Raw genomic sequence first — 25,662 nt, forward strand, 5'->3', positions numbered from 1 at the left:
CTCTGAGCCTCAGTTTTCTCAACTATAGAATTGTGCCTAATAAGAACCCTCCTCCCAGCTGGAGGAAAAGATAAATAGGCAAAATGGTTTGGACAGCATGGGGTGTGTGGCAGATGGCAGGCAATGTGTGGTCATGACTGCATTTTGGAAGAGTGTGTAGTCACCCAGAAGGCCTCCCGGATGACATTTTGCAAACTACTGCTTTAGGAAAGAAGGCAGAAGGCTGCAAAGACAAAGGGTTGTTTGGGGGTCCTTTTTGGTCCTCTGTGTATTAGAGAATTCGATTTGTCACGGGGCAATGGTCACTTAGATAGTGGGTCTAGGTTGCAGCTGAGCTGATCCTGATCATTTTTTTCTGTTTGCGAGTTTCACTTGTCTGCCCTTAATAATTTCATGTGCATCTTCTCCCCAAACAGCCCTGTGGGGTCTGAGTCACCAGGTAAGAAAGGAATTTTCCGGCTCTAAGCATTTCCACTCTCCCCAGACCTCCTCAAGGGAACCCATCTCGCATCACTGCTTCTCCAATGATGCACAGACATTTGCCACTAACATACGCCCTTGTATGGCACCCTGGCTCACTCTTGACTTGGCACCCTGGCTGTCTGACCAGACCACGCCAACATGTCCTCCTGGTTAATGAGTCGTCAGGTGGCATCTTACCTGCACAGTCTGCCGGTCAGGAATGCCACTGTACACAGAAATCTGGGGCCCCGCAGGCCGGGCACTGCCACCACTGCCACTACTGCTGCTGCTGCTGATGCTGCTGGCACTGCTGGTGCTGCTGGATGTATGGGGGACCGGCAGCTCGTTCTCCATGGCCTACGGGATGGCACAGTCAGGGTGCTCAGGTAGTGGATGAGCAGCCAGGTGCTGAGAGGAAAGAGACAGAAGGGAAATACTTAACAAACTAGAGAATGCACAAGTAGGCATCTGTCTCCCCCAGCCTTTGGTGGGACCACTTCTGAACCAAGGTCTTGAGCCACCCCTGCCATCAGGACAGGGCTCGTGAGGCAAGATGTGAAATCAGGTCAGCCTGAATCTAAACCTTATGCTTGGGGGGGTGAAAAACAGCCATGGAGGATCCCCTACGATGGGCTTCCTAGCAGTGATTTTAGGGAGCATCCTTTGCACCAGCAACCTTTTCATCAGTGGGGTGGAGAAACCGAACATCAGAGAAATTATCACTTGTCTGTATTTAAACAGGCAGTTCTTGAAAGAAATGGGATCAAAAAATCTAGAGAGAACAGAAGGAGAGAAAGAGGCAATAAAATAAACTGTAGTATTTGTCTTGTTTGCCAAGACAGAAGAGCTTCGAGTATAATTGGAGTCTGTTTCCTTCCCAAAGTACTCAGCGAGTGTTCCCTGGTCTATGCTGAGCAGGATACCACGCTGAGCAATGTGGTGAAAACCACAGGCTTTGGAGTCAGAGAGACTTGGGTTTGAGTCCTGGCTCTGCCACTTACCAGCTGGGAAGCCTTGGCAAGTCACACTTCTCTAACCTTCTGTCTTAATCTGGCAGACACAAGACTGTATGGGTTGTTGGGAGGATATTAACAATACAAAGTGCTAAGTGGGGAGTCGAACATATACTGAGAGTTCCTTATGCACTGGCTGTTGTGGTTATTAAAACTGTCCCCGGCCTGGTTCTCGCTGTCCAGTTCCAACAGATCGATCCTCTTCCAAGGTGGAACTGGCAGAGTCTCCTGGAACTTCTATCCTGGGCACTAAGGACTGAAGTGCCAGAAATTCCTACAGGGACCATCATATGCTTGGGATTCAGAACTAGAAGCTGTGCATCCCTCAAGGCAATGTGATTGGAAGTGGAGAAAAAGTGAGAAAAAAGGAAGGGGGAGGGAAGCTCATGCCCAGGTCTCAGGTCAAGTTCCTCTCTTTTTCTTCTTTCATGCTATTCTTAAAAATCCTAATATATATGTGTGTGTATAAGCTTTTCCTTCTACCCACTCCTCCATATATCTAAAAACCACACTTCTTCATCATCCTATCATAGAGTTCAATTCTCTGCTTGCAGATCATGCCAACTTAATAAATGAAGAAAATAATAATGCATTGAGAACCTTAGTGCAAAGAACTAAAATAGTCATTAATAACGCCCTGCCATCTTCTTCCCAACATGCTTAGTTTGGAGGTCGTCAGCATTCCTCAGGATGCTGTCCTCAGACTGGGTGGGTTTTACCACAGGCTGCAAAAACTATGGGTGAAGGCTCAAAGACAGGAAGGTTGGAGGTGAGGAAATCCAGGTTACTACCAGTGGAAGGCAGCAAGTTGAAGTTCAGAAGTCTATGGCTTCCAAGGCAAAGCAAACAGCACTCATGACCTGGTCCTTAAGCAGTGATTTCCCCTAGCTTTTCAAAATTTAATTTTATTAGTTTTTAAAAATTTATTGGCCATGCTGTGCAACATGTGAGATCCTGGTGTGCATTTCAGCTGAAGACTTTGTCACATATATCACATTTAAATAATTTCTTTCCTGTATAAATTTTCTGATGTCTACTGAGGTTTGAGCTGTCAGTAAAGGTTTTGCCACACTCAAAACAAACAAAACATGTGAGATCCTATTTCCCAGATCAGGGATTGAACCTGTGCCCCCTTGCACTGGAAGTGCGGAGTTTTAACCACTGGACTGCTAGGGAAGTCCCTCTCCTAATTTTTATGTCTGCTTTTACTGCCACAGGGCAAGGCTGTCCTCCATGAATTCTCTTTGTCCCGAACTGCACTCAGCTCTAGGACTCATTTTGGCCACTCACTTGTTAAGAATGCTTATGATGATAATGGTGGTGCAGGCTGATGAAACAGCAAAGCCAACAAGCATTTCCTGTGCTCTGCTCAATTGAAATTTACCTTATGTTCCATGGAAGGAAGGGTTGGCTCGATAGAAAGCAACAGAAGGCACACTTCTGATCTTGCAGAAACTGACAACCTAGTTGTAGAGATGAGGCTCTGTTGGAATTAGGAGGCTCCCCAAGCAACAAATCAGTAAATGAGAGTTATGTTCAAACTTGGAATATCCCACAGAATCTCAAAGTCTTCTTTTAGTTCAATGCCCACCTCCCTTTTCCAAACTGTTGACCAGAATTAGGTCTCAGTCTTCTGCTTTGCATCCCACCCTAGGAAATCTCAACAGAAGTAGTATACTTACAAACATCAACAAATAAAATGAAACAAGGCAGCAGCCACAGCAAATAAAGGAGGGGGCAGTCTACATCCTGAGTGGTCAGGCTTTGGCTTGACTGTGTTTTTGCAGTGGCCAGGGCAGATCTTGGGCACAGTGTGCACTCAATTCTTGATGAGAAATAAAAGAAGACAACATTCTAAAGACAGCAGGGCATTTCTTTATGGAAAAACTGCACAGGCAAGATAGCAGCTGCTCCCCATGTGAGTGAGAGAGAGAGGGAAAGAGAAAGAGAAAGAGAGAGAGAAAAAGAGAAAGAGAGAGAGAAAAAGAGAAAGAGAGAGAGGCAAAGAGAGAGAAAGAGAAAGAGACAGGGAGAAAGAGAAAGAGAGAGAGAAAGGGAAAGAAAAAGAGAGAGAGAAAGAGAAAGAGAGAGGGAGAAAGAGAAAGAGAGAAAGAGAGAGAGAAAGGGAAAGAAAAAGAGAGAGAGAGAGAGAAAGGGAAAGAAAAAGAAGAGAGAAAGAAAAAGAGAGAGAGAGAGGGAAAGAGAAACAGAAAGAGGGAAAGAGAAAGAGAAAGAGAGAGAGGGAAAGAGAGAGGGAAAGAGAAAGAGAAAGAGAGAAAGAGAAAGAGAGAGAGAGAGAGACTGACTTTAGCAACAAGGGGACACAGTATGTTTCCTGAACTCTCTTGCCCATCTGCCCATTCCTTCTGCTCCCAAGCATGCCTCTCTCTCCTCTCTTCTTCACCTCAATCTTGGCTTCTGCACCCCTCTTCTGTCTTGATGATTTTTGCCCCCAGCCCCTGGTTTCCCCATTCCTGTTGCTGCCCCCTCGACCCCATCCCTTCTCAGCCCCGAGCTCACAGCTGCCCTCCCTTCCCCCACCCTCCTGTGCACCCACACTCACCTCTCCTCTTGACTGCTATCCCCCCTCCTCTCACCCCCTTGCCCTCTTCCCATGGACCCTGACTGGCGACTCCAGTTGCTCCGAGGAGCTCTCTCCCTACCCCTCCCCGCTGCTCACTCCTGGTCCCGCTCCCTCTTCTCTCTCGGGGCCCCCCTGCCTGGCTCTCCCTCTCCCCCAGGCCTGATCAGGCACGTCCTGGTTTTCATTCTCAGGCACACTCTTCCTCTCCGGACAGCACATGGAGAGTAAGGGAGACTCCCTCTTCCTTCCTGCCGGCTGTCTCTGGTTACGGCTGTCTCTCCAGTTACTCTCTGGCTCCCCTGCATCTCTCCTGCGGAGCACAGAGGAGGGAAGAATAGACCCTGCCACACAGACTAAGGATCCCTTCAAAGGAGAAGTAATATTTGAGCTGCCCAAACCTACACTGTGTCCCTGATTTCAAAGCACGAAGCTGCCCAGTCCCACCTTCCACTTCTAGAATGTTCCCCAATCAACACGTTCCTAGTTTCCCCACAACCTGAACATCTAATGAGCATCTACAGCATGGGAGGTATGCTTGCTAAGTACTGGGAGCTGAAAAAAGACACGGACCCTCATTTCAACATTCGTAGCTTTTGGAGGCTTATCAGAAATGATGACATCTAAAGCCCTGCAGCCCAGAAAAAAATGCACAGATATATTAAAAAAGTGCTTACAATTGTAGAGGTTAATGAATCTTTGAAAGCCTGTCCCTTAACTCCTGACTCCGTTTCTTAGTTGGTGGGGATTGGGCATAAAGTACAATTTTAAAAATAAAAATAATGTTGCCCACCCTGATCTGAGTTCCAAATGAGCGATAAGAGCAAATGTACTGGCATTCATAAGAGTGGTGTGTGGAGGGATGTGTGCAGAGTGGTGGAGGGAAAGAGGAGGGTTTCACTAGGCTTCGTGCCTGCGGAGTAGTTCTTCTGCAGGTGAGCAGACCACCAGCCTTTCCCTCTGCCCGTTCTCTGGTGCTCAGTCGTCCCAGGAGAGGAGACATGCTAAAGAAGACAGGGCATGGACTTAGGAGCCCAGTAATCCTAGCTTTGGGAATGCCAGCTCTACTGTGACTAGCTGCATGGCCTTGGGCAACCACTATCTATTTCCAGAATTTTCACCACCCCAAACATAAACTCTGTCATCATTTAGCAATAACTGAATGCCCAGCCCCTGATGAATTCTAATCTACTTTCTATCTCTATGAATGTCTCTTCTAGATAGCTCATATAAGTGGAATCATGTAATATTTGACCTTTTCTGTCTAGTTTATTTTATTTAGTACGTTTTCAAAGACTGGAGAATGGAATGGCAACCCATTCCAGTATTCTTGCCTGGAGAATCCCCAGGGACAGAGGAGCCTGGTGGGCTGCAGTCCATGGGGCCACAAAGAGTGGGACATGATCGAGTGACTAACATTTTCACATTTCACTTTCACTTTTCAAGGTCTATCCGTGTTGCAGCATGTATCAGAATTTCATCCCTTGTTATGGTTGAATAATGTTCCATTGTATGTATATATCACATTTTGTAAATCAATTCATACATTGATGCACACTTGTGTTGTTTCTACATTTTGGCCACTGTGAATAACACTGCTATGAACATGGGTGTACAAGTACCTGTTTCAGTCCCTGCTTTTTATTCTTTTTGGGTATACACTTAAGAATGGAATCGCTAGACCATAAGACAGCATATTAAAAAGCAGAGACATTACTTTGTCAACAAAGGTCCGTCTAGTCAAGGCTATGGTTTTTCCAGTGGTCATGTATGGATATGAGAGTTGGACTATAAAGAAAGCTGAACAGAAAAGAATTGATGCTTTTGAACTGTGGTGCTGGAGAAGACTCTTGAGAGTCCCTTGGACTGCAAGGAGATCCAACCAGTCCATCCTGGAGATTAGTCCTGGGTGTTCACTGGCAGGACTGATGTTGAAGCTGAAACTCCAGTACTTCGGCCACCTGATGCGAAGAGTTGACTCATCTGAAAGGACCCTGATGCTGGGAAAGATTGAGGGCAGGAGGAGAAGGGGACGACAGAGGATGAGATGGTTGGATGGCATCGCCGACTCAATGGACATGGGTTTGGGTAGACTCCAGGAGTTGGTGATGGACAGGGAGGTCTGACATGTTGCCGTTCATGAGGTTGCAAAGAGTCGGACACAACTGAGTGACTGAACTGAACTGAGCTGATGGGAGTTCAATATTTAGCTTTTTGAGGAACTACCAAACTGCTTTCCTTAACTTCATTCTTTGATATTCCTGTTGTCCCTGCACCACTTGTTGAGTTATCTCTGTTCTTGGACTCACACAGTTTCCCCACTGTTTGTCAATGTGGCATATGGACGCCCATGAGCTGACCCTGCCTGTCTCCCTGGCCCCATTTTCCATACCACACTGTCACTGGGAACAGCATGATTCCAAAAGACTTGAAGTTTTGGACATCTAGCTATTTCTGACCTCCCTCCTTTTACTTACGTTGTTCCCTCCTCCCTGAAATGCCCACCTTCCATTTGTCACTTAACGAGCTCCTCAGATCATCAGAAAAACCTGAGTCTCTTCTGTGAAAATTTTACTGAACACAGATTCCTCTAACATTTCTCTTGCTTCCTTCAAACTAGGTTTTAATTTCTCCCTTAGAGCCATCCAGTTGGGTGGCTATTCCATGACACTTTGTACTGACCTCTCTCCTAGCACTTGTAATGTCATATCACAGGAAACTGATCTGCTTATATGTGTCTTTCTCACTAGACTCTGAACTTCTGGGGAATGAGGATCATATCCTGTTTTCCCATTTATATCTACTGTTTTATTTCATAAATGTTTGTTGAACAAATTGCTTGAAACATACCACACTCTATCCTACTTCTTGCTAGAAAACTTCACTTAATTTCTATCTCATCTACAGAATTCTTACCAACTCCTTTAAAGCATATAACACTGGTGGCTTAATTTCAGTACCTTCCATCAGTAGTATCTGCACTAAAAACTGAGCACCTATTATGTATCAATCACTATAGTAGATTCTTTATATATATATACGATCTCCCTTATGGGATAGGTATTATCTCAATTTTATCAGTGAAGAACTTATCAAAGTAACTTATCTAAGGTCATCACAGAACTAGGATGCGAAACCCAGTCTGACTCTTCTGACACTACACCCTCTGACATGTCATCTGTGATCTCATCTTGAGCAATTATTTCAATGACATTGGCCAAAGTCTATACCAGAGCATATTAGATTTTCAGAGCTGGCAAAGAATTATGGTTACTGAATTTAACCCCTAATTATTAATTAATGTCTATTAAATATTGCATACTTAAAAAACAACCTCTCTCTGTATATAATGTGGGCTTCCCAGGTGGCTTAGCGGTAAAGAATCTGCCTGCCAATGCAGGAGACGGGAGTTCATCCCTGAGTTAGGAAGATCCCCTGGAGTAGGAAATGGCAACCCACTCCAGTAGTCCTGCCTGAGAAATCCTGTGGACAGAGGAGCCTAGCAGGCTACAGTCCATGGGGCTGCAGAGAGTTAGACATGACTGAGGGACTGAGCATGCATGTATATAACATACAAAGTATAATACACAAGGGCACTCACCAATCCATTTAAGAAATCAAACATTACCATAATCCCCCTTGCTTTCCCTATGCAAAAATCGAAGCCTAGTGTTTGGGGAAGTGAGTCACTTAAGGAGACTGGGCTCCGCTGACTGTCCTCCAGAAGCATGGACATGGAGGCACCCTTGGCAAACCTACTGGACCTGTGGTTGAACTCCACAGACCTGAGGACTGGAGTTTGTCCTAAGGAGAAATCTGAAGCTAAGGTCCTGCCATATGACACTTTCTCACTGGTCTCTAGGTGGAAAGGAACTAGGGTTAGAAAGAAACAGAATTAATTAGTAAGCGTAGAACAATATAGCAGCTTTTAGACTTTTTCGACGACAGTCCCCTCTTTGAAGCCAAGCTTGCAGGGCATTCTGCCCCGAAGCCCTGCTCTGTGGGGAGCGGCAGATGCTCTGAAGGCTCGTGGGAGCCACAGAGGCACGAGTGGAGTCTCCTTACACCCCCACCCTGGAGCCCCACATGAGAAAATCCGACACTTTAAACTTAACTCGGCTTTCAACATTTCACATACCCCTATTCAATTTCCTTTTCAGTTCCTACCCTTATTCCTCCCTCCTCCTAACTAGTTCCTTACTTCTCCCCAAGGCCACCCATCGCTGTGGGCTCCCACTGCAAACCCAGCCAGCCCTGATTAACGGCTAACGTTGAGAACTGCTAGTCCGTTTTTCTCTTGGTTCCAACTCACCGTGTGGTTTTGTGTGAGCTGGCGCTCCAAAGGCTGTGATTGGTACTTTAGTGAATTTCCCCTTCCCCACCGTGAGGGACCACTTTGAATGATATGCTGACTGTAACCGGCTCTGATAGTGATCTGATTACAGGTCCCTGCTGCCCAGAGGGCCTGAGACCAGCAGCTGGAGAAACACTGATGGTTCTGCCCTCCCAGGAGCCACCAAGTCTGGGGAACACTAGGCTTTTGTCCCAAGGGTCAGGGAAATAAATCCATTTGCTGCGGATTACAGCTGTGACAGGGGTTCCAGGGAAGAAGAGGGGAAGAAACTGAAAACAGAGCTCTCCAAATGGAGCTTAAAGCCTTGAGGGGGTGGAGTGGGGTCGGCTTTCCCTAATGGAAGTGGAGACTGACTGATGGGAGATGAGCAGTCTAGTGCCCCTCAGAGGCTGCTGGCGCGGGTATGGGGAGTTTGAAGAGGCAGGGCACAGTGCTCTTTGCTGCGGATCTGCCTCTCCTCTGGCTGCCTCTCTGTCCAGGTACAAGTCAGTGTTAGTAAAGTGTTCAAGCACTCTGGACTCAGGGGCCCGAAAGAAGAACTCCTTGCACCTCCCTACAGTTCCTGCATCAACATAAGTGTCCTGATTTGCACTAATGTGATTATGCCTCTGGCAGCTGTCTGAGGTTACTGATATACTGGAAACAGCCCAAATGGATTTAGCTCAAACTGCTGCGAAAAGTCCTCTCTCCCCAGTCCTCTGTATATTGTCTCCTTTAGTGTCTCTAGAAACCCAAGTACATAAAAGAAGGCCCACAAAGGCAGAAATGAAGGATGAGAGTTTAAAACTGGTCATGTAGTCCTAGCCATCAAAATAGAATAATTTCACTGTGAAAAAGAACCCAACAAATTAAAAAAAAAAGTTTCTTTAAGAGACACACTGAGAGATGTGGTTTCGATTCCTGGGTTGGGAAGATCCCCTAGAGGAGGAAGTGGCAACCCACTAGGTATTCTTACTTGGAAAATTCTATGGACAGAAGAGTCCACGGGGTCACAAAGGGTTGGACACGACCAAGCATGCCCATGGGATGCATCTCTTTTATTTTGTACTTGGAAATAATTTTAGATTTATAGAAAAGTTAGGAGAATAGGCAAGAGCTCCCATATACTCTTATAAACCACAGTTTAATCATCAAAACCAGGAAAGTCACATAGATAAACTGTTATTAAACAAATTACAGACCATATTTGGTCCTCCTTCTAGTCCTTGGAATGGGCTTCCCTGGTAGCTCAGTCAGTAAAGAAACTGCCTGCAGTGCAGAAGGCCCGGGTTTAGCCCCTGGGTCAGGAAGATCCCTTGGAGAAGGAAAGGGCAACCCACTCCAACATTCTTGCCTGGAAAATCCTATGGACAGAGGAGCCTGCTGGGTTCCAGTCCATGGGGTCACAAGAGTCAGACATGACTTAGCGACTAAACCACCGCTGGTCCTGGCTGCCACATAGTATTTGATTGTCATGCTTCCTCAGTCTCCTCTGACCTGTGACAGTTCAGTCCTGTCCTGTCTTTCATGCTATTGACATTTTTTGATAAGAGCTGGTCAAATATTCTCCAGACTGTCCTTCAATTTGAGTTTAGTTGGTGGTTTTTTCTTTTTTCCTCATGATTACATTGAGGTTCGGAGAAGGCAATGGCACCCCACTCCAGTACTCTTGCCTGGAAAATCCCATGGACGGAGGAGCCTGGTGGGCTGCAGTCCATGGGGTCACTAAGAGTCAGACATGATTGAGCGACTTCACTTTCAATTTTTACTTTCATGCATTGGAGAAGGAAATGGCAACCCACTCCAGTGTTCTTGCCTGGAGAATCCCAGGGACGGAGGAGCCTGGTGGGCTGCCGTCTATGGGGTTGCAGAGAGTCAGACACGACTGAAGTGACTTAGCAGCAGCAGCAGCAACAGATTGAGGTTAGCCTTTTTTCAGCAAAATACCACAGAAGTGCTGCTGTGTCCTTCCCAATACCTCATCTCCAGGGTGACATGTTATTGATAGGTCTATTATTGGTGACGTTAACCTCAGTTACTTGGTTGAGGCCAGAACCCTATACATTTAAATGACCAAACTTTTTCCGAAAGCTCATTGTTTCCTTTGTAATTTATAGACAGCAGACTCTATCAAGTGTTTCTATAACAAGCTGGTGCTGGTTGGCTGAAGAATGGTGGAGAGGGAGGTGGGAGGGGGGATCGGGATGGGGAATACATGTAAATCCATGGCTGATTCATGTCAATGTATGACAAAAACCACTACAATACTGTAAAGTAATTAGCCTCCAACTAATAAAAATAAATGAAAAAAAAAAAGAATATGAAGGGGAAAAAGGATTTGATCTCTTTTGGAAGGAACATCCAGTTAATGCCACATTATGTCAGCCCTGGGTGTTTGGGGATGGAGGCAGCCTTAGTCCTACTGCTCTAGGACAGGGCAGCCATATAGCCTGCATCTTTTGTGGCAGGACCGGCACTTCTGAAATGGGCCTGAGACCAAATATTTTAGGCTCTGCTGTGACCACTTAGCTCACCTGTGCGAAAGCAGCCACGGACAAGCCCTAAGAAGAGTGTGGCTGTATCCCAATAAAATATTAGTCACAAAAAAGGAGGGAGGCTGGGTTTGGCACATGGCCTGCAGTTTTCAGGGCCCCTGATTTGTGCAGACCCACGTGGCTGGCTGTGCACAGCAGCAGGCTGGCTAACAGCATGGGCTCTGGTGTTAGAAAGACCAGATTCAACTTCTAAGCAGGCTACACATTAGCCACGTGTCCTTGGGCGAGTTATATCATCTACTGGGTCTCAGTTTCTTCAGCAGAGAAACGAGATCCCATTTCCCTCATAGGCTGGTTCTGCGGGGTAAATGAGATATCTGTAAAGCATCGAGAGCCACACTTAGCAAATAGTGAGCACATGATGAATGAGAGGAGGCAAGCCTGATTTGGGATTTGGAGAATGATGACTTTAAACATGGTCAATAGTGAAGATCCCAGAGGTTGTTTCTGTCATCAGTCACAGTCACATTCAAAAGTCTCCTTATAAAGAACCATGGTCTGGTCTGTTTTACCTGTTTACATTTGTGCCTCTTTTTAAAAGGGCATTTTTCCAGAAGGCTCTTTGGGAACAGAAGATTTAGATGGTCGATCTCTGCAGTGAGTAAGAAGGTGTGCTCAAGAACCAGCCTGCCTGGGCTCCACCTTCAGCTTCTCAGTTTGACTCCGAGAAAGTGAGGAAGTACCCCCCCGCCCCACCCAGGCTTAGACCTCCTCAACCGTGAAACTGGGGCAAATGACATCACCTTGCAGGGTTGTTCAGAGGATTAGATGAGTTAACATAGAGACAGCAGTTAGATACGCAACTGGCACATAGCAAACTCTTAATAAATGTTATTTGCTGCTATCATGATTATTATTAATTGCTATTATTATTAACATTATTAAAGGTTCTTCAGTCTTAACTCTAGGGTTTGAAGATGGATGCTCTTCTATTGGTTTCCCAGAAGACAAACACACAGACAAACTTGAACCCGGTTGTTACATTAAGTTGGTGCCTAATGTTAGGACATTCATCTCTTTAATTTCCCAGCCAACCATCATACACTGTATCCGTGTCCTTTTTTCTCTCACTTCAAACACTCCTTGTTATGGGCTGAACTGTGTTCTCTCAAAAAGATGCCCAATTCCTAACCCCAACATGTCAGAAGGAGGCCTCATTTAGAAGCAGTGCAGATGTAATTAGTTAACATGAGGTCATACCTGCAGAGGGTAGGCCCCTCATCCAATATGACTGGTGTCCTTACGAAAGAGTGCAGTGTGAAAGGGGCAGACACACAAGAAGGGAAGACACACATGGCACACACACAGCCATGTGAAGATGTGGGCAGAGAGTGGTGTAATGTTTGCATAAACCAGGGGATACCTGGGGTCACCAGAAGCTAGGAAGAGGCAAGGAAGCCTGTCAGGGGAAGCATGGCTCTGCTGACCTGAATTAACACCGTGATTTTGGACTTATAATCCCCGGAACTATGGGACAACTCTGGGACACAGTGGCTGTATTTTGAACAGCCTCCTAGATTATGGCACAGACTCAAAAGAGAGTAGTTTGTTGTTGTTTAGTTGCTAAGTTGTGTCCGGCTCTTTGCAATCTCATGGACTGCAGCCCACCAGGTTCCTCTATCCATGGAATTTTTCAGGCAAGAATACTGGAGTGGGTTGCCATTTCCTCCTCCAGGGAATCTTCCCAATCCAGGGATCGAACCAGCGTCTCTTGTATCTCCTGCATTGCAGGTGGATTCTTTATCCACTGAGCCATCATAAGGTAAAAGAAGACTCTTTTATGAGAAAAAGATACTTCAATTTCCACCAATAACCTCAAACTTAGAAAACTCTTCCTTTGCGTGTCTGGGGACAAAGTAAACTCTTTACCTGATGGTTTCAGTCAGTTCTTCCCTGTGTAGTTTTAGCAGAATTCTGCATTCCTGGGATTTGTACATAGAAGTCTCAGGAGCCAAGGCTATAAAAAGACCTCTATTAAAAACCTCTTCATACTAAGTTTCTCCACCAAGCTCACAGGTCCCCCCCCAACTCCCAACTATTTCTAGAGCATTCCATTTTCTGCCACTCCATCTCGGCCTTGAACTGGCCTGATGTTGGGTTATGTCACAGTAGGCTAGTCTGTCTGCTATTGCTACTTTCTGACAAGCATAACTGAGCTAGGACAGAGATTAGGGAAAATTAGCCAGGTTTTCAAAGTAATTGTTCAAGGACATGGACATTTACCCATAAAGATTTGTTTCTTTTCTGGTTGTGCTGAGTCTTTGTTGCGATGTGTGTGTGTGTGTGTGTGAAGGGCAGAGCTTCTCTCATTGTGGAGCACAGACTTCAGAGAGTACCGACTCTCTAGTTGCCGTATGTGGGCTCGGTACCTCTGAGGCATGTGGGATCTTAGTTCCCCGACCAGGGATCGAACCTGTGTCCCCTGCACTGGAAGGTGGATTTTTATCCACTGGACCACCAAGGACAACACTCCATAAAGTCTTCACCAGACTTATTTTCTCTTCTTGTTCTACCCTCCAAGGATATACCTTGGATCTACCAGTGGCCCTGTAGCTATCACTTGACTCCTGGCATTTGCTCACATTATGAACACCAGGGTCAAGAGTCCCTTGAAAAAGCAGGGGCTATGTGGGGGCACTGACACTAGAACATGCTCCCCCCAGAGCTTACTCCAAGAGTGTAGCCTTCCTCCTTTAGAGTTTCCTTTTATGTCCCCTATGAGGAGCTTAAAAAATGGGTCTTTGAGATATTATAGAGAGATAGATGGCCTGGGGTAGAAGTGATACCTCCTGTCATGAAGATTCTTGGTCTGTATGTGAATGATCTTTTATGCACTAGGAGGCCAGTGGCCTTAGATCTGGTGCTGGTAACTGATAATTTTTGCCAATCTGGGGGTACCTGCTTAGTGATAGGAGCCTGAAATGCATGATCTTATTTATTCCTTACAATAAACCAGTGACACAGGGATTATGTCTTCATTCTTCCCACAAGAAAACAGGTTCAGAGCAGTCTAAGAGGTTACACGAGGCCACGGAGCTTGCAAATGGTGTGTGCAGGGCCTGAAACCAGGGTTGCAAGTCTACATACAAACGGCAGAGTGACTTATGTGTACTCCAGTCCAGGTCTCTCTGGGCCAGTGAATTTCTTACCAATTAAACTTGGCTCCTATGCCTTCTATCTGATAGACTGTCTCACAGGTGTTAACTCAAGCAGGGGGTCAGTCCACAGCAGATCTGTCAACCGTAACTCTCCCCAGGCTTGCCTCTGTGTACCCCAGAAATCACACCTGGATTTAGGGTGTGTCTAACATTTATAAGCCTTTCCTGTACCTATTTTCAGATAATTATCTTATTTAGATATAAGTCTGGTACTGTTCGCAGTGTTTACAAAATCATTTGGGGGATGAAGGATACCTACCTTTCCTGAAAGCCCACTATGTGCCAGGCACAGTCTCAGGGAGCAGCATGATTTAGAAGAAAATAGAAAGAGTTCTGTATTCAGAGAAGGCTACTTCCATTCCTGCCCCTGCTGTAGCTGGGACACCTTAGATTACTTAAGTCCACAGGACTCAGTTTCCTCATTTGCACAGTGCTACTGATAGAGATTTTTAAGACTGATTGGGAAAAGTGAATAATAAAATGCAAGTACAGTGTGCAGCACAGAATAGGCACTTAATAATGATCAGCCTCCCTCACCCACTTACTCTTTCTGGCATTGTTTTGGAGTAGTAACTACTGATTATTACTGCTAAGGAATCAGGGTAATAAAAACAAAGATACTTTGCTAACAAAGGTTCGTATAGTCAAAGCTATGGTCTTTCCAGTAGTCATGTACGGATGTGAGAGCTGGACCATAAAGAAGGCTGAGTGCAGAATAACTGATGCTTTTGAACTGTGGTGCTGCAGAAGACTCTTGAGAGTCCCTTGGAAAGCAATGAGATCAAACAAGTCAGTCTTAAAGGAAGTCAACCCTGAATACTCTTTGGAAAGACTGATATTGAAGCTGAAGCTCCAATAGTTTGGTCACCTGATCCATTGGAAAAGACCCTGATGCTGGGAAAGATTAAAATCAGAAGGAGAAGAGGGTGACAGAGGATGAGATGATTGGATGGCATCGTGGATTCAATGGACAAGAACTTGGGCAAACTTCTGGAGATGGTGAGGGACAGGGAAGCCTGGTGTGCTACTGTCCATGGGGTTGTGAAGAGCTGGACATGATTTGGCAACTGAACAACAACAACCACTGCTGAGGAACCTGCTAAGGAAGCGGGTTCTGAGAAGTCAAGTGGCTTGTCCAAGATCACACAGCTATTAAATGGCATAAACCAGAACAGTCTGAATCTAGAACTCAAGTCGGAACTGTCATATGGGAGCTCCTTGAATGTGGAGAAGGGAAGACCCTCAACAATTTGGGCTTTTAACCCTTTACAATTATTGAACATACTCCTATTCTAGGCTTGATTATAAACTTTTCCCCAGCATCCTGAAAGCCCCTTTCTCAAATCTAAGGTATTTTCTTCCTAAGCAAAGGGCGGGGAAAAAAATGAGAAAGAAATCCCACCACACTTACAGGTGAAACTGGAAGAGGTGATAACTATGTAGATTTAACCACGGTATGTGTGTGTATGTGTGAGAGGGGCAGGTTCACGCATGTGCACTCGTGCACATGTGCGCTGGAAAGGCAGGGGGAAAGTAAGAGGCCAGAAGCTTATTAGTGTCTGTTATTTTTAGATTAAGTGCCCCACACAATCCCAGGCTCTGAGTGGTAACAGTGCTTTAGAAAACCAGAGAGTACGTGATCAATAAACATTGTTCTTACACAGACGTAGAGAAGAAATGTATGGTTACCAAGGGACGGGGTGGGATGAACTGGGAGATTAGGATTGACATATATGCACTACTATGCATAAAATAGATAACTAATGAGTTAAAACTCTGCTATAACCTACTTTACAGCACAGGGAACTCTACTCAATGCTGTCTGGTGACTTAATTGGGAAGGAACTCTAAGAAAGAGGGGATATATGTATACATATAACTGATTCACTTTGTTGTACGGCAGAAACTGACATGACATTGTAAAGCAACTATCCAACAAAAATGAACAGAAACATGAAAATAAAAATGGGTCTTGGAGCTACTTTTCATGCAGTGATCGGCTGATCAGTTCGCAAGGTGTCTGAATGAGTACTCAGCCAACATTAACCTGTGAACAGGTATTGAGCCTCCTTCCTCCACGCCCTCCTCCTACCCCCTTTGGAACAGCTCCCTCCTTAGGCCCTCGCTGCTTTGGCCCAGCCCACCAGTTAAAGGACTCAGCCATTCCTAAGAGCCTTTCTCTTGCTGTGCATCTGCCCTAGCAACTTGTCCTGGCAGCCAGCTCAGAGCTTTGGGATCACAAAGCAATTCAGAGTTTCCCCCACTCCCACACCCATCCCCGCCCCAGCCCAGCTCTTTCCCTCATTTGTCCCAAAGAATAGCCTCTAATTGCTATTAACATTCCCCTCGAGCGGAAACACACAGCATGTCTGTGGTCAGCCTATGGTCTACTGTCACTGCCAGTCTTTTGCTTCCTATGTATTTGGAATATTATGTTCTATCCCATTTTATACCCATGTGTTTGCTTTACTTCCTTTGGCATACCTGCTGGCTTTTAGCTTCTGGTATTTTTGGACCATCTTGCTACTCTTTGCAGAAGAAAACTATCTAAATAGGGATAGATCCTCTTCAACCTTCTACTCTTTCCAGGCAAGTGTACGTTTACCTTAATTTCCCCCTCATAATTATAAAACTTTGGTAGCTAATTGTGATAGCTAGATTAGGACTGCAGAGTGGAAACTGTGAGGAGACAGACTTCAACTCAACAGAAATAAAAGTGCTTACTAACAGGTGGCATTGTTAAAAGTGGAGTGGGCTGGTTTGTGAAGAAATGAGTTTTCAGCTGGTGGAGACATTCAAGCAGAGGGTGAGCCATGACTGTGTGATCCAGGCAGTGTTGCCTCTAGGGTCTCTCTCTCTTTTTAAAGATTTTTTTTTTTAATGTGGACCATTTTTTAAAGTCTTTATTGAATTTGTCATAATATCGTTTCTGTTTTATGTTTTGGTTTTTTGACCACAAGGCATGTGGGATCTTAGCTCCTCAATCAGGGATCAGGGACCAAACCCACACTCCCTGCATTGGAAGGCAAAATCTTAACCAGTGGGCCACCAAGGAAGTCCCTCCAGGGTCTCTTTTTAACTCTGGTAGTATGTAACCATGAAAATCTTTTACTGGACACCGAAAATCCAAGTGAAAATTCAAGCTTTTAGTTTATTTTTAACACTTCCATTTATGAACATTCTAAAATGCTAGTCTTGTTTTTCAAGCAACAGGACAACTCCTAACCGGTTTTCATCATTCTAGTTATTAACAAAAAGAATACATTCCATTAGTGTAGACTTCGTGATTCTCATCACCTACTCAAACGAGAAACTACTGTTCTTATTTCGTGGACATGGCAGCCACAAAGATAGCTAAGTAGAAAGGCTGATCATTTCTTTTGGACCTCAGAACACTGGTTAAACACAAAACTGGCTCACCAAACTAGCATCCATCCTCTCCATGTTTGTTGAACAGCTATCATGTGCTTGGTACTGAATGAAACACAAATCAGATATTGACTTTAGAGTTAGCAGTTTATGAGGAGAAATAAGGGGGAAAGTATATAAATAAATATAAGAGGAATCGGCAAACATTTTCTATAAAGGGCCAGACAGTAAACAGCTCAGGCTCTAAGGACCACATCTGATCTCTGCTGCATACTTCTTATTTGATCTCCCTCCTCCAACCATTTCTAGTCTGCTGATCCCTGAAATGTAATAAGGTGTAATGTGATAACCTATTGTCCAGTTAGCTAGAAGTTTCACTTGGAGTAGGTCTTCAAAGATGGGTTTGATTGGGACTGGAAGTGGGAAGGTTGCATTCCAGGGGGAAGGAGATTATTCCCATTACACACTGTCCCCTGTTCTCTATTCTTAGAGCAGAGGTTTTGAAGGATTGGTATCACTTGGGCACTTATTAAAAATGCTAATTTCCAGGCCCACAGTGGTTCCCAAACTTTAGCATACCTGAAAATCCACTGGAGAGTTTGTCAAAACTGACTGCCAATCCCACCTACCTATCTCTGATGCAGGTGGTACCACTATCTTATCATCTCTCAAATCTGTACACAGGGGTTTGGAAGCTTTGCCCTGTATCAGGCTCATGCCTGTTAGTGCACGTACTCAGAAGAGGGCTTTGAGCCACTGTTAAGTTGGCTCAACTTATGACAAGGACCACAGCCTTGTCTAACTCAATCAAACTACGAACCACGCAGTGTAGGGCCACCCAAGACAGACGGGTCATGGTGGAGAATTCTGACAAAACGTGGTCCTCTGGAGAAGGGAATGGCAAACCACTTCAGTATTCTTGCCTTGAGAACCCCATGAACAGTATGAAAAGGCAAAAAGATATAACACTGAAAGATGAACTCCCCAGGTGGGTAGGTGCCCAATATGCTACTGGAGAAGAGTGGAGAAATAACTCCAGAAACAATGAAAAGATGGAGCCAAAGCGAAAACAATGCCCAATTGTGGATGTGACTGGTGATGGAAGTAAAGTCCAACACTATAAAGAACAATATTGCATAGGAACCTGGAATGTTAGGTCCATGAATCAAGGTAAATTGGAAGTGGTCAAACAGGAGATGACAAGAGTGAACATTGACATTTTAGGAATCAGTGAACTAAAATGGACGGGAATGAGCAAACTCAGTTCAGATGACCATTATATCCACTCCTTGGACAAGAATCCCTTAGAAGAAATGGAGTAGCCCTCATAGACAACAAAAGAGTCTAAAATGCAGTACTTGGGTACATGCCCCTTTCTGAGTACACGCACTAAAGCGCACGAGTGTGGTGCAAGGCAAATGATCTCTGTTCGTTTCCAAGGCAAACCATTCAATATCACAGTAATCCAAGTCTATGCCCCAACCACTAATGCCCAAGAAGCTGAAGTTGACTGGTTCTATGATGACCTACAAGACCTTCTAGAACTAACACCCAAAAAAGATGTTTCATCATAGGGGACTGGAATGCAAAAGTAGGACATCAAGAGATATCTGGATTAACAGGCAAGTTTGGCCTTGGAGTACAAAATGAAGCAGGGCAAAGGCTAATAGAGTTTTGCCAAGAGAATGCACTAGTCATAGCAAACACCCTCTTCCAACAACACAAGAGACAATTCTACTCATGGATATCACCAGATGGTCAATACTGAAATTAGACTGATTATATTCTTTGCAGCCAAAGATGGAGAATCTCTATACAGTCAGCAAAAACAAGACTGGGAGCTGACTGTGGCTCAAATCATGAACTTCTTACTGCAAAATTCAGACTTAAATTGAAGAAAGTAGGGAAAACCACTAGACCATTCAGGTATGACCTAAATCAAATCCTTTATGATTATACAGTGGAAGGGACAAATAGATTCAAGGGATTAGATCTAATAGACAGAGTGCCTGAAGAACTATGAATGGAGGTTTGTGACATTGTACGGAAGGCAGTGATCAAGACCATCTCCAAGAAAAAGAAATGCAAAAAGGCAAAATGGTTGCCTGAGGAGGCCTTACAAATAGCTGAGAAAAGAAGAGAAGTGAGAAGCAAAGGAGAAAAGGAAAGATATACCCATTTGAATGAGTTCCAAAGAATAGCAAGAAGAGATAAGAAAGCCTTCCTCAATGATCAATGCAAAGAAATAGAGGGAAACAACAGAATGGGAAAGACTAGAGAGCTATTTAGGAAAATTAGAGATACCAAGGGAACATTTCATGCAAAGAAGGGTATAATAAAGGGCAGAAATGGTATGGACCTAGCAGAAGCAGACGATATTAAGAAGAGGTGGCAAGAATATACAGAAGAACTATACAAAAAAGACCTTCATGACCCAGGTAACCACAATGGTGTGATCACTCACCTAGAGCCAGACATCCTGGAGTGTGAAGTCAAGCAGGCTGTAGGAAGCATCACTATAAAGCTAGCAGAGGAAATTGAATTCCAGTTGAGCTATTTCAAATCCTAAAAGATGATGCTGTGAAAGTGCTGCACTCAATGTGCCAGCAAATTTGGAAAACTCAGCAGTAGTCACAGGACTGGAAAAGGTCAGTTTTCATTCCAATCCTGAAGAAAGACATTGCAAAAGAATGTTCAAACTTACTGCTCAATTGCACTCATCTCACATGATAGCAAAGTAATGCTCAAAATTCTTTAAACGAGGCTTCAACAGTATGTGAACTGAGGACTTTCAGATGTTCAAACTGGATTTAGAAAAGGCAGAGGAACCAGAGATCAAATTGCCAACATCCACTGGATCACAGAAAAAGGAAGAGAGTTCCAGGAAAACATCTACCTCTGCTTTATTGACTACACCAAAGCCTCTGACTGTGTGGATCACAATAAACTATGGAAAATCCTTAAAGAGATGGGAATACCAGACCACCTGACCTGCCACCTGAGAAATCTGTATGCAGGTCAAGAAGCAATAGTTAGAACTAGACATGGAACAGTGGACTGGTTCCAAATTGGGAAAGGAGTATGTTAAGGCTGTATATTGTCACCCTGCTTATTTAACTTATGTGCAGAGTACATCATGCAAAATGTTGGACTGGATGAAGCACAAGCTGAAATCAAGATTTCTGGGTGATTATCAATAACCTCAGATGCAGATGGTACCACCATTATGGCAGAAAGTGAACAGGAACTAAAGAGTCTCTTGATGAAAGTGAAAGAGGAGAATATAAAAGCTGGCTTAAAACTCAACATTCAGAAAGCTAAGATCATGGCATCTGGTCCCATCACTTCATGGCAAATAGATGGGGGAACAATGGAAACAGTGAGAGATTTTACTTCTTGGGCCCCAAAATCACTGCAGATGGTGACTGCAGCCATGAAATTAAAAGACAATTGTTCCTTGCAAGAAAAGCTATAACCATCCTAGACAGCATATTAAAAAGCAGAGACATTACTTTGTCAAAAAAGGTCCATCTAGTCAAGGCTATGGTTTTTCCAGTAGTCATGTATGGATGTGAGAATTGGACCATAAAGAAAGCTGAGCACCAAAGAATTGATGCTTTTGAACTGTGGTGTTGGAGAAGACTCTTGAGGGTCCCTTGGACTGCACAGAGATCAAATCAGTTCTTCCTAAAGGAAATCAGTCCTGAATATTCATTGGAAAGACTGATGCTGAAGCTGAAACTCTAATACTTAGGCCACATGATGCAAAGAACAGACTCGTTGGAAAAGACCCTGATGCTGGGAAAGACTGAAGACAGGAGAAGGGGATGATAGAGGATGAGATAGTTCACCGACTCAATGGACATGAGTTTGAGCAAGCTCTGGGAGTTGGTGATGGACAGGGAAGCCTGGTGTGCTGCGGTCCATGGGGTCGCAAAGAGTCAGACACGACTGAGTGACTGATCTGAACTGAAGTTGATGACTTCCTCCTCTGAGGCAGGAGCTTTGAACCTTGTTAGGCTCATCTACTGGAAGCAGCTGCCCACTGCTGGAGGCTGTGTGCTTAGGAAGGCATTCCCTTCTGCCTCTTGGTTATTGGCATGCATTCTGTCTTACTCTTGATACATTTGTATATTTTTATCACTGTTACCAAACTGTCCCCACTGAGCTGAGCTGGGGACTACCTCCACTGATCAGGCAAAAAAAGAAAAAAAGAAAAAAAAGATAGTGCCTTTATTTTGGGATTTAAATGACTTCTAAAAATCCAGATGTGGAGAGACTGAGCTGAGGAGGCAGGTAAAGAAGGTAAAGACAAGCCAGAGGGAGGACACAGAGGAATCTCAGAGGAGGCTGTGGGCAACCAGACACGGGAGGAATCATTAATCTGGCAGACGATGAATAGTAAAAGGCAATTAACTTGCTGGGGTTTGTAGCAGCCAATGAAGCGAGCAGTACTCCAGTCAAGAGTCTGGTGTCAGGGCAGCGTCACTGCTAGGGAACCCAAAAGGAGGACAAGATAAGGGAGGTTAGAGGCAGGAAAGCCATCTGGGACTAGCAGGAAGGGAAAGGGAAGTGTCTGTAGTCTCCATGGCAACTCCTTACCCGGTGGAAATGTCCAGGTGTAGCTGGACACCTATCAGGGCTTGCCATGCTCTTATGCAAGGAAGTGATCTTGAAAATGAGCTAGGTGCTCCAAAGTGCGTGCATGTGTGTGTACAAGCACTCAAGTGTGCCTGGGCACATGCACACACACACTCACACACAAATGTTCTCTTCATATTACTCTTCATTCATCAGCCAATTCCAACTAGGCAGAAGGGTAGGCTGAGGACTGCCTGGCTCAATAACAATAGGACCACACGCCTAAACATTGGTAGGGTCATCACAGACACGATCCCAAACTTCAGTTTATGGGGCTTCCTTAACACATTGGAAAGCATGCTTGGTTTTCCTCTGTTTCACACCTCATTCACACGCACATTCTCCGGTCTGTTCCTTGCAGGCATCCTGCAGCCATGTGAATGGATGCTTATCTGCCTACACACACTCTCCAGACACATTCATTTGTTCATCACCTGGATTCATTCTCATATATTAAGCACTATCTCCTGCTTCTAAAAATCACTTCAAATGTCAGAGTTGCTTCCATAGCTTCTGTTCCTGCTGTCTGCAGGACCTGCTAGCTTTGTCATTCTCTTAAGAAAGGAAAATTTACCAATACTGGCTTGACTGAGTAAAAGCCCAACCCGAAGCAGATTGTCCTACCGTGGGATGCAGGTGTGTGGCTGTGGTGTCCCCGCCTTCAAGACCATCCCCTTTATCTCTCTTTGTTTCACTCCCTCTCTCTTCCTGCACAATGCTGCAATCACGCACATACTTCGGGCTGGGAAAAAAAAAAAAAAAGACAGCCTAATTTCCTGATGATTATGTCGTTACCTAGCAACAGCCAATCGGGGGCTGGGCTTTTTGCCTGCAGTATTTCATGCAAATAGTTTGGAGAAATTGCAGGGTAACCCAGGCTGCTTAGTCTGTCTTCTCAGGGGACACATTACAGAATAAAACCAAGCCAAAAGGGGAGTGACTGAAGCCAGGCACATGCCTCAGATAGCAGGCCATCTGATTGCTTTTCCTTACCCCCTCTGCCCTGTACCTCCTAACAGAACATGAGGGTTGCACAGACACTCACGGAGGCCAAAAAAGTTGAAAAGGGGCTCATTAGCAGCCATCCTTTACCCTGAATCTCTGTACTGATAACTGGAGCCCAGGACAATCTCTGATACTCTGGAAACATACTTTCCTGGGAAGACAAAAAGGCTGCATTCTCAGTAGCTGTCTGGGCAGGATGTGATGGAGGAGCCTCCACAGCCCTCTGTTCAGAAAGGAGCTAAAACCTCCCGGTTCTAGGCTGATTTAAGAGCCTCATCTATGTACCACATCTTCTTCATCCATTCATTTGTTGACAGACATTTAGGCTGTTTCTATGTCCTGGCTATTGTAAATACTGCTGCAGTGAACATTAGGATACATGTGTCTTTTTGAATTACGGTTTTCTCAGGTGAAGTATGTCAGAAAGAGAAAAATAAATATAGTATATGAATGCCTGTATATGGAATCTAGAAAGATTTTACAGATGAGCCTGTTTGCAGGCCTGGAAGACAGACACAGATATAGAGAACAGACATGTGGACACAGTGGGGGAAGGGAAGGGTAGGCTGGATTGGGAGAGCAGGATTGACATATATACACTACTGTGTTAAAATAGATAGCTAGTGGGAACCTGTATAGCACAGGGAACTCAGCTTGGTGTTTGCTGACCCTCTTGGGGGGGCGGGGATAGGAGGGAGAATCAAGAGGGAGGGGAGATATGTATACATATAGCTGATTCACTTCATTATTTAGCAGAAACTAACACAACATTATAAAGCACTCATACTCCAATAAATTTTTTTTAAACAGCCTCATCTGCGCCCACGTTGGCCTGTCTCACACGGGAAAGCCCACTGTTCACAGCTGCCTTCTTCCCGGTGCATGTGTGCTGAGTTGCTTCAGTCCTGCCTGACTCTTTGCGCCCCCACGGACTGTAGCCCTCCAGGCTCCTCTGTCCATGGAATTCTCCAGGCAAGCATACTAGAGTGGGTAGCCATTCCCTTCTCCAGGGGATCTTCCCAAACCAGGGATTGAACCTGGGTCTCCTGAATGGCAGGCAGATTCTTTACCATCTGAGCCACCGAGGAAGTCCACTGACAAATTCTTATTCAAAGGGTTGAATAATGAGTGAAGATACATCTCTCAGAAGACCTCCTTAAAGAGATCTTTGTTGTTGTTTTCCCAACAAGGATTGAGTATTTGATATAAAACATTGTGAGGGGTCACAGATACCAGCTTTCTGCAAGGCTCAGGGGCTGGTTCACTCAGATCTAAAACTGGGGTCATAAAAGGTGAACTCAGGAGACAGAGTCCAGGTCTCTCCCCTGGGGGAGTAAGCCAGGCTTCAGATGGTAGGGATCATATTTCAGTGATTTTGTTTTGTTGTCGTTGTTGACGCAATGCTTAGTACTCAGCTGCTGGATAGCTCCTTACTATTGTCTCAGCCAGCAGTCTCACAAAGGTGTGTTGTTGGTCACATGGTGAATAGACAGAGCAGTCCAAGTTACCACTGGGATGGAAAACCAACTCAGAATCGTTATACTGCTGACTTGCAGCTTTTACATATTTGTAAGACAAGAGATAATTAGACTTTAGTCGTTGCAGGGAGGTGGTGACAACTTTCCAACCCCTGACACTCACAGCCTCACCATCCAGAGCCCTATTATAGAACCAAAGAAAAGAACTGTCAATCTGCCTTTATTCAGAAAGGCAAGGGTTAAGGAATCTCATTCATCTAGGGGGCTGGAGATTCTCTTCCCATCCCAATCCTATGGTGAATTTCAGAAAATTCTTGGAGTCAGGCACTTTTATCCTTCTTGGAAATCACACTATAAGCCCCATTTTATAGAAGAGGAAACTGATGAGTAGCTTGGTCAGGTGATACAAGGTGGGGCAGCTGGGACCAGAAAGCTGGTTTTTCACTCTGAAGTCTGCACTATAACATTCAGATCATCCTAGACCATGCCCAGGCCTTTATAGCAGGAAAAATAAAGGAAAAAAGGAAACAGCAACAGAAAGCCACTTTTCAAAGTTAAAAAAAAATCCATTTGCATTTAATATAGTGCAGTATGGGGCTTTCCAGGTAGTGCAGTGGTAAAGAATTTGCCTGACAATACAAAAGATGCAGGAAACATGGGTTCAATCCCTGGGTTGGGAAGATTCCCTGGAGGAGGAAATGGCAACCCATTCCAGTATTCTTGCCTTGAAAATTCCATGGACAGAGGAGCCTAGCAGGCTGCAGTCCATGGGGTCACAAAGAGTCGGACATGACTGAACAACTGAGCCTGCAAATGCATAGTGCAATATATCTCCAGTGATTCTTACCTCTGGCTGCACATTAGAACCACCAGATGATTATTTCAGACATACTTGCACCTAGGCCCCAATCCAGATTAATTAATTAAGAATTTCTGAGGATAAGGGGGAGGCATTGTGTTTTAAAATCTTTCCAAGCACAACTGCTTTGGAAAATGGTCTGGTAATTTCTTATAGAACTGAACATATACCTACCCTAAAACTCATAAATTTCATTTTTAGGAGTTTA

General features: G+C 44.7%; 1 protein-coding gene across 5 annotated transcripts in view; it reads right to left on the bottom strand.

Annotated features, from left to right (window-relative positions):
* The window catches only part of PHC2 (polyhomeotic homolog 2), a 113,550-nt gene that overhangs the window by 47,710 nt on the left and 40,178 nt on the right, over nucleotides 1-25,662 (bottom strand). For 4 of the 5 annotated variants that reach the window (XM_070459116.1, XM_020896030.2, XM_070459117.1 and 1 more), the window contains exon 2: nucleotides 661-870. In XM_070459116.1, the coding sequence (XP_070315217.1) occupies nucleotides 661-816 (156 nt within the window). In that variant the 5' untranslated portion in view covers nucleotides 817-870. Of the gene's footprint in view, nucleotides 1-660; nucleotides 871-22,736; nucleotides 22,834-25,662 lie in introns of those variants that run through there. The other variant, XM_020896028.2, reaches the window with a different exon arrangement.

This window comes from Odocoileus virginianus, chromosome 30 (genome assembly GCF_023699985.2).
Source record: "Odocoileus virginianus isolate 20LAN1187 ecotype Illinois chromosome 30, Ovbor_1.2, whole genome shotgun sequence".
Taxonomy (NCBI): domain Eukaryota; kingdom Metazoa; phylum Chordata; class Mammalia; order Artiodactyla; family Cervidae; genus Odocoileus; species Odocoileus virginianus.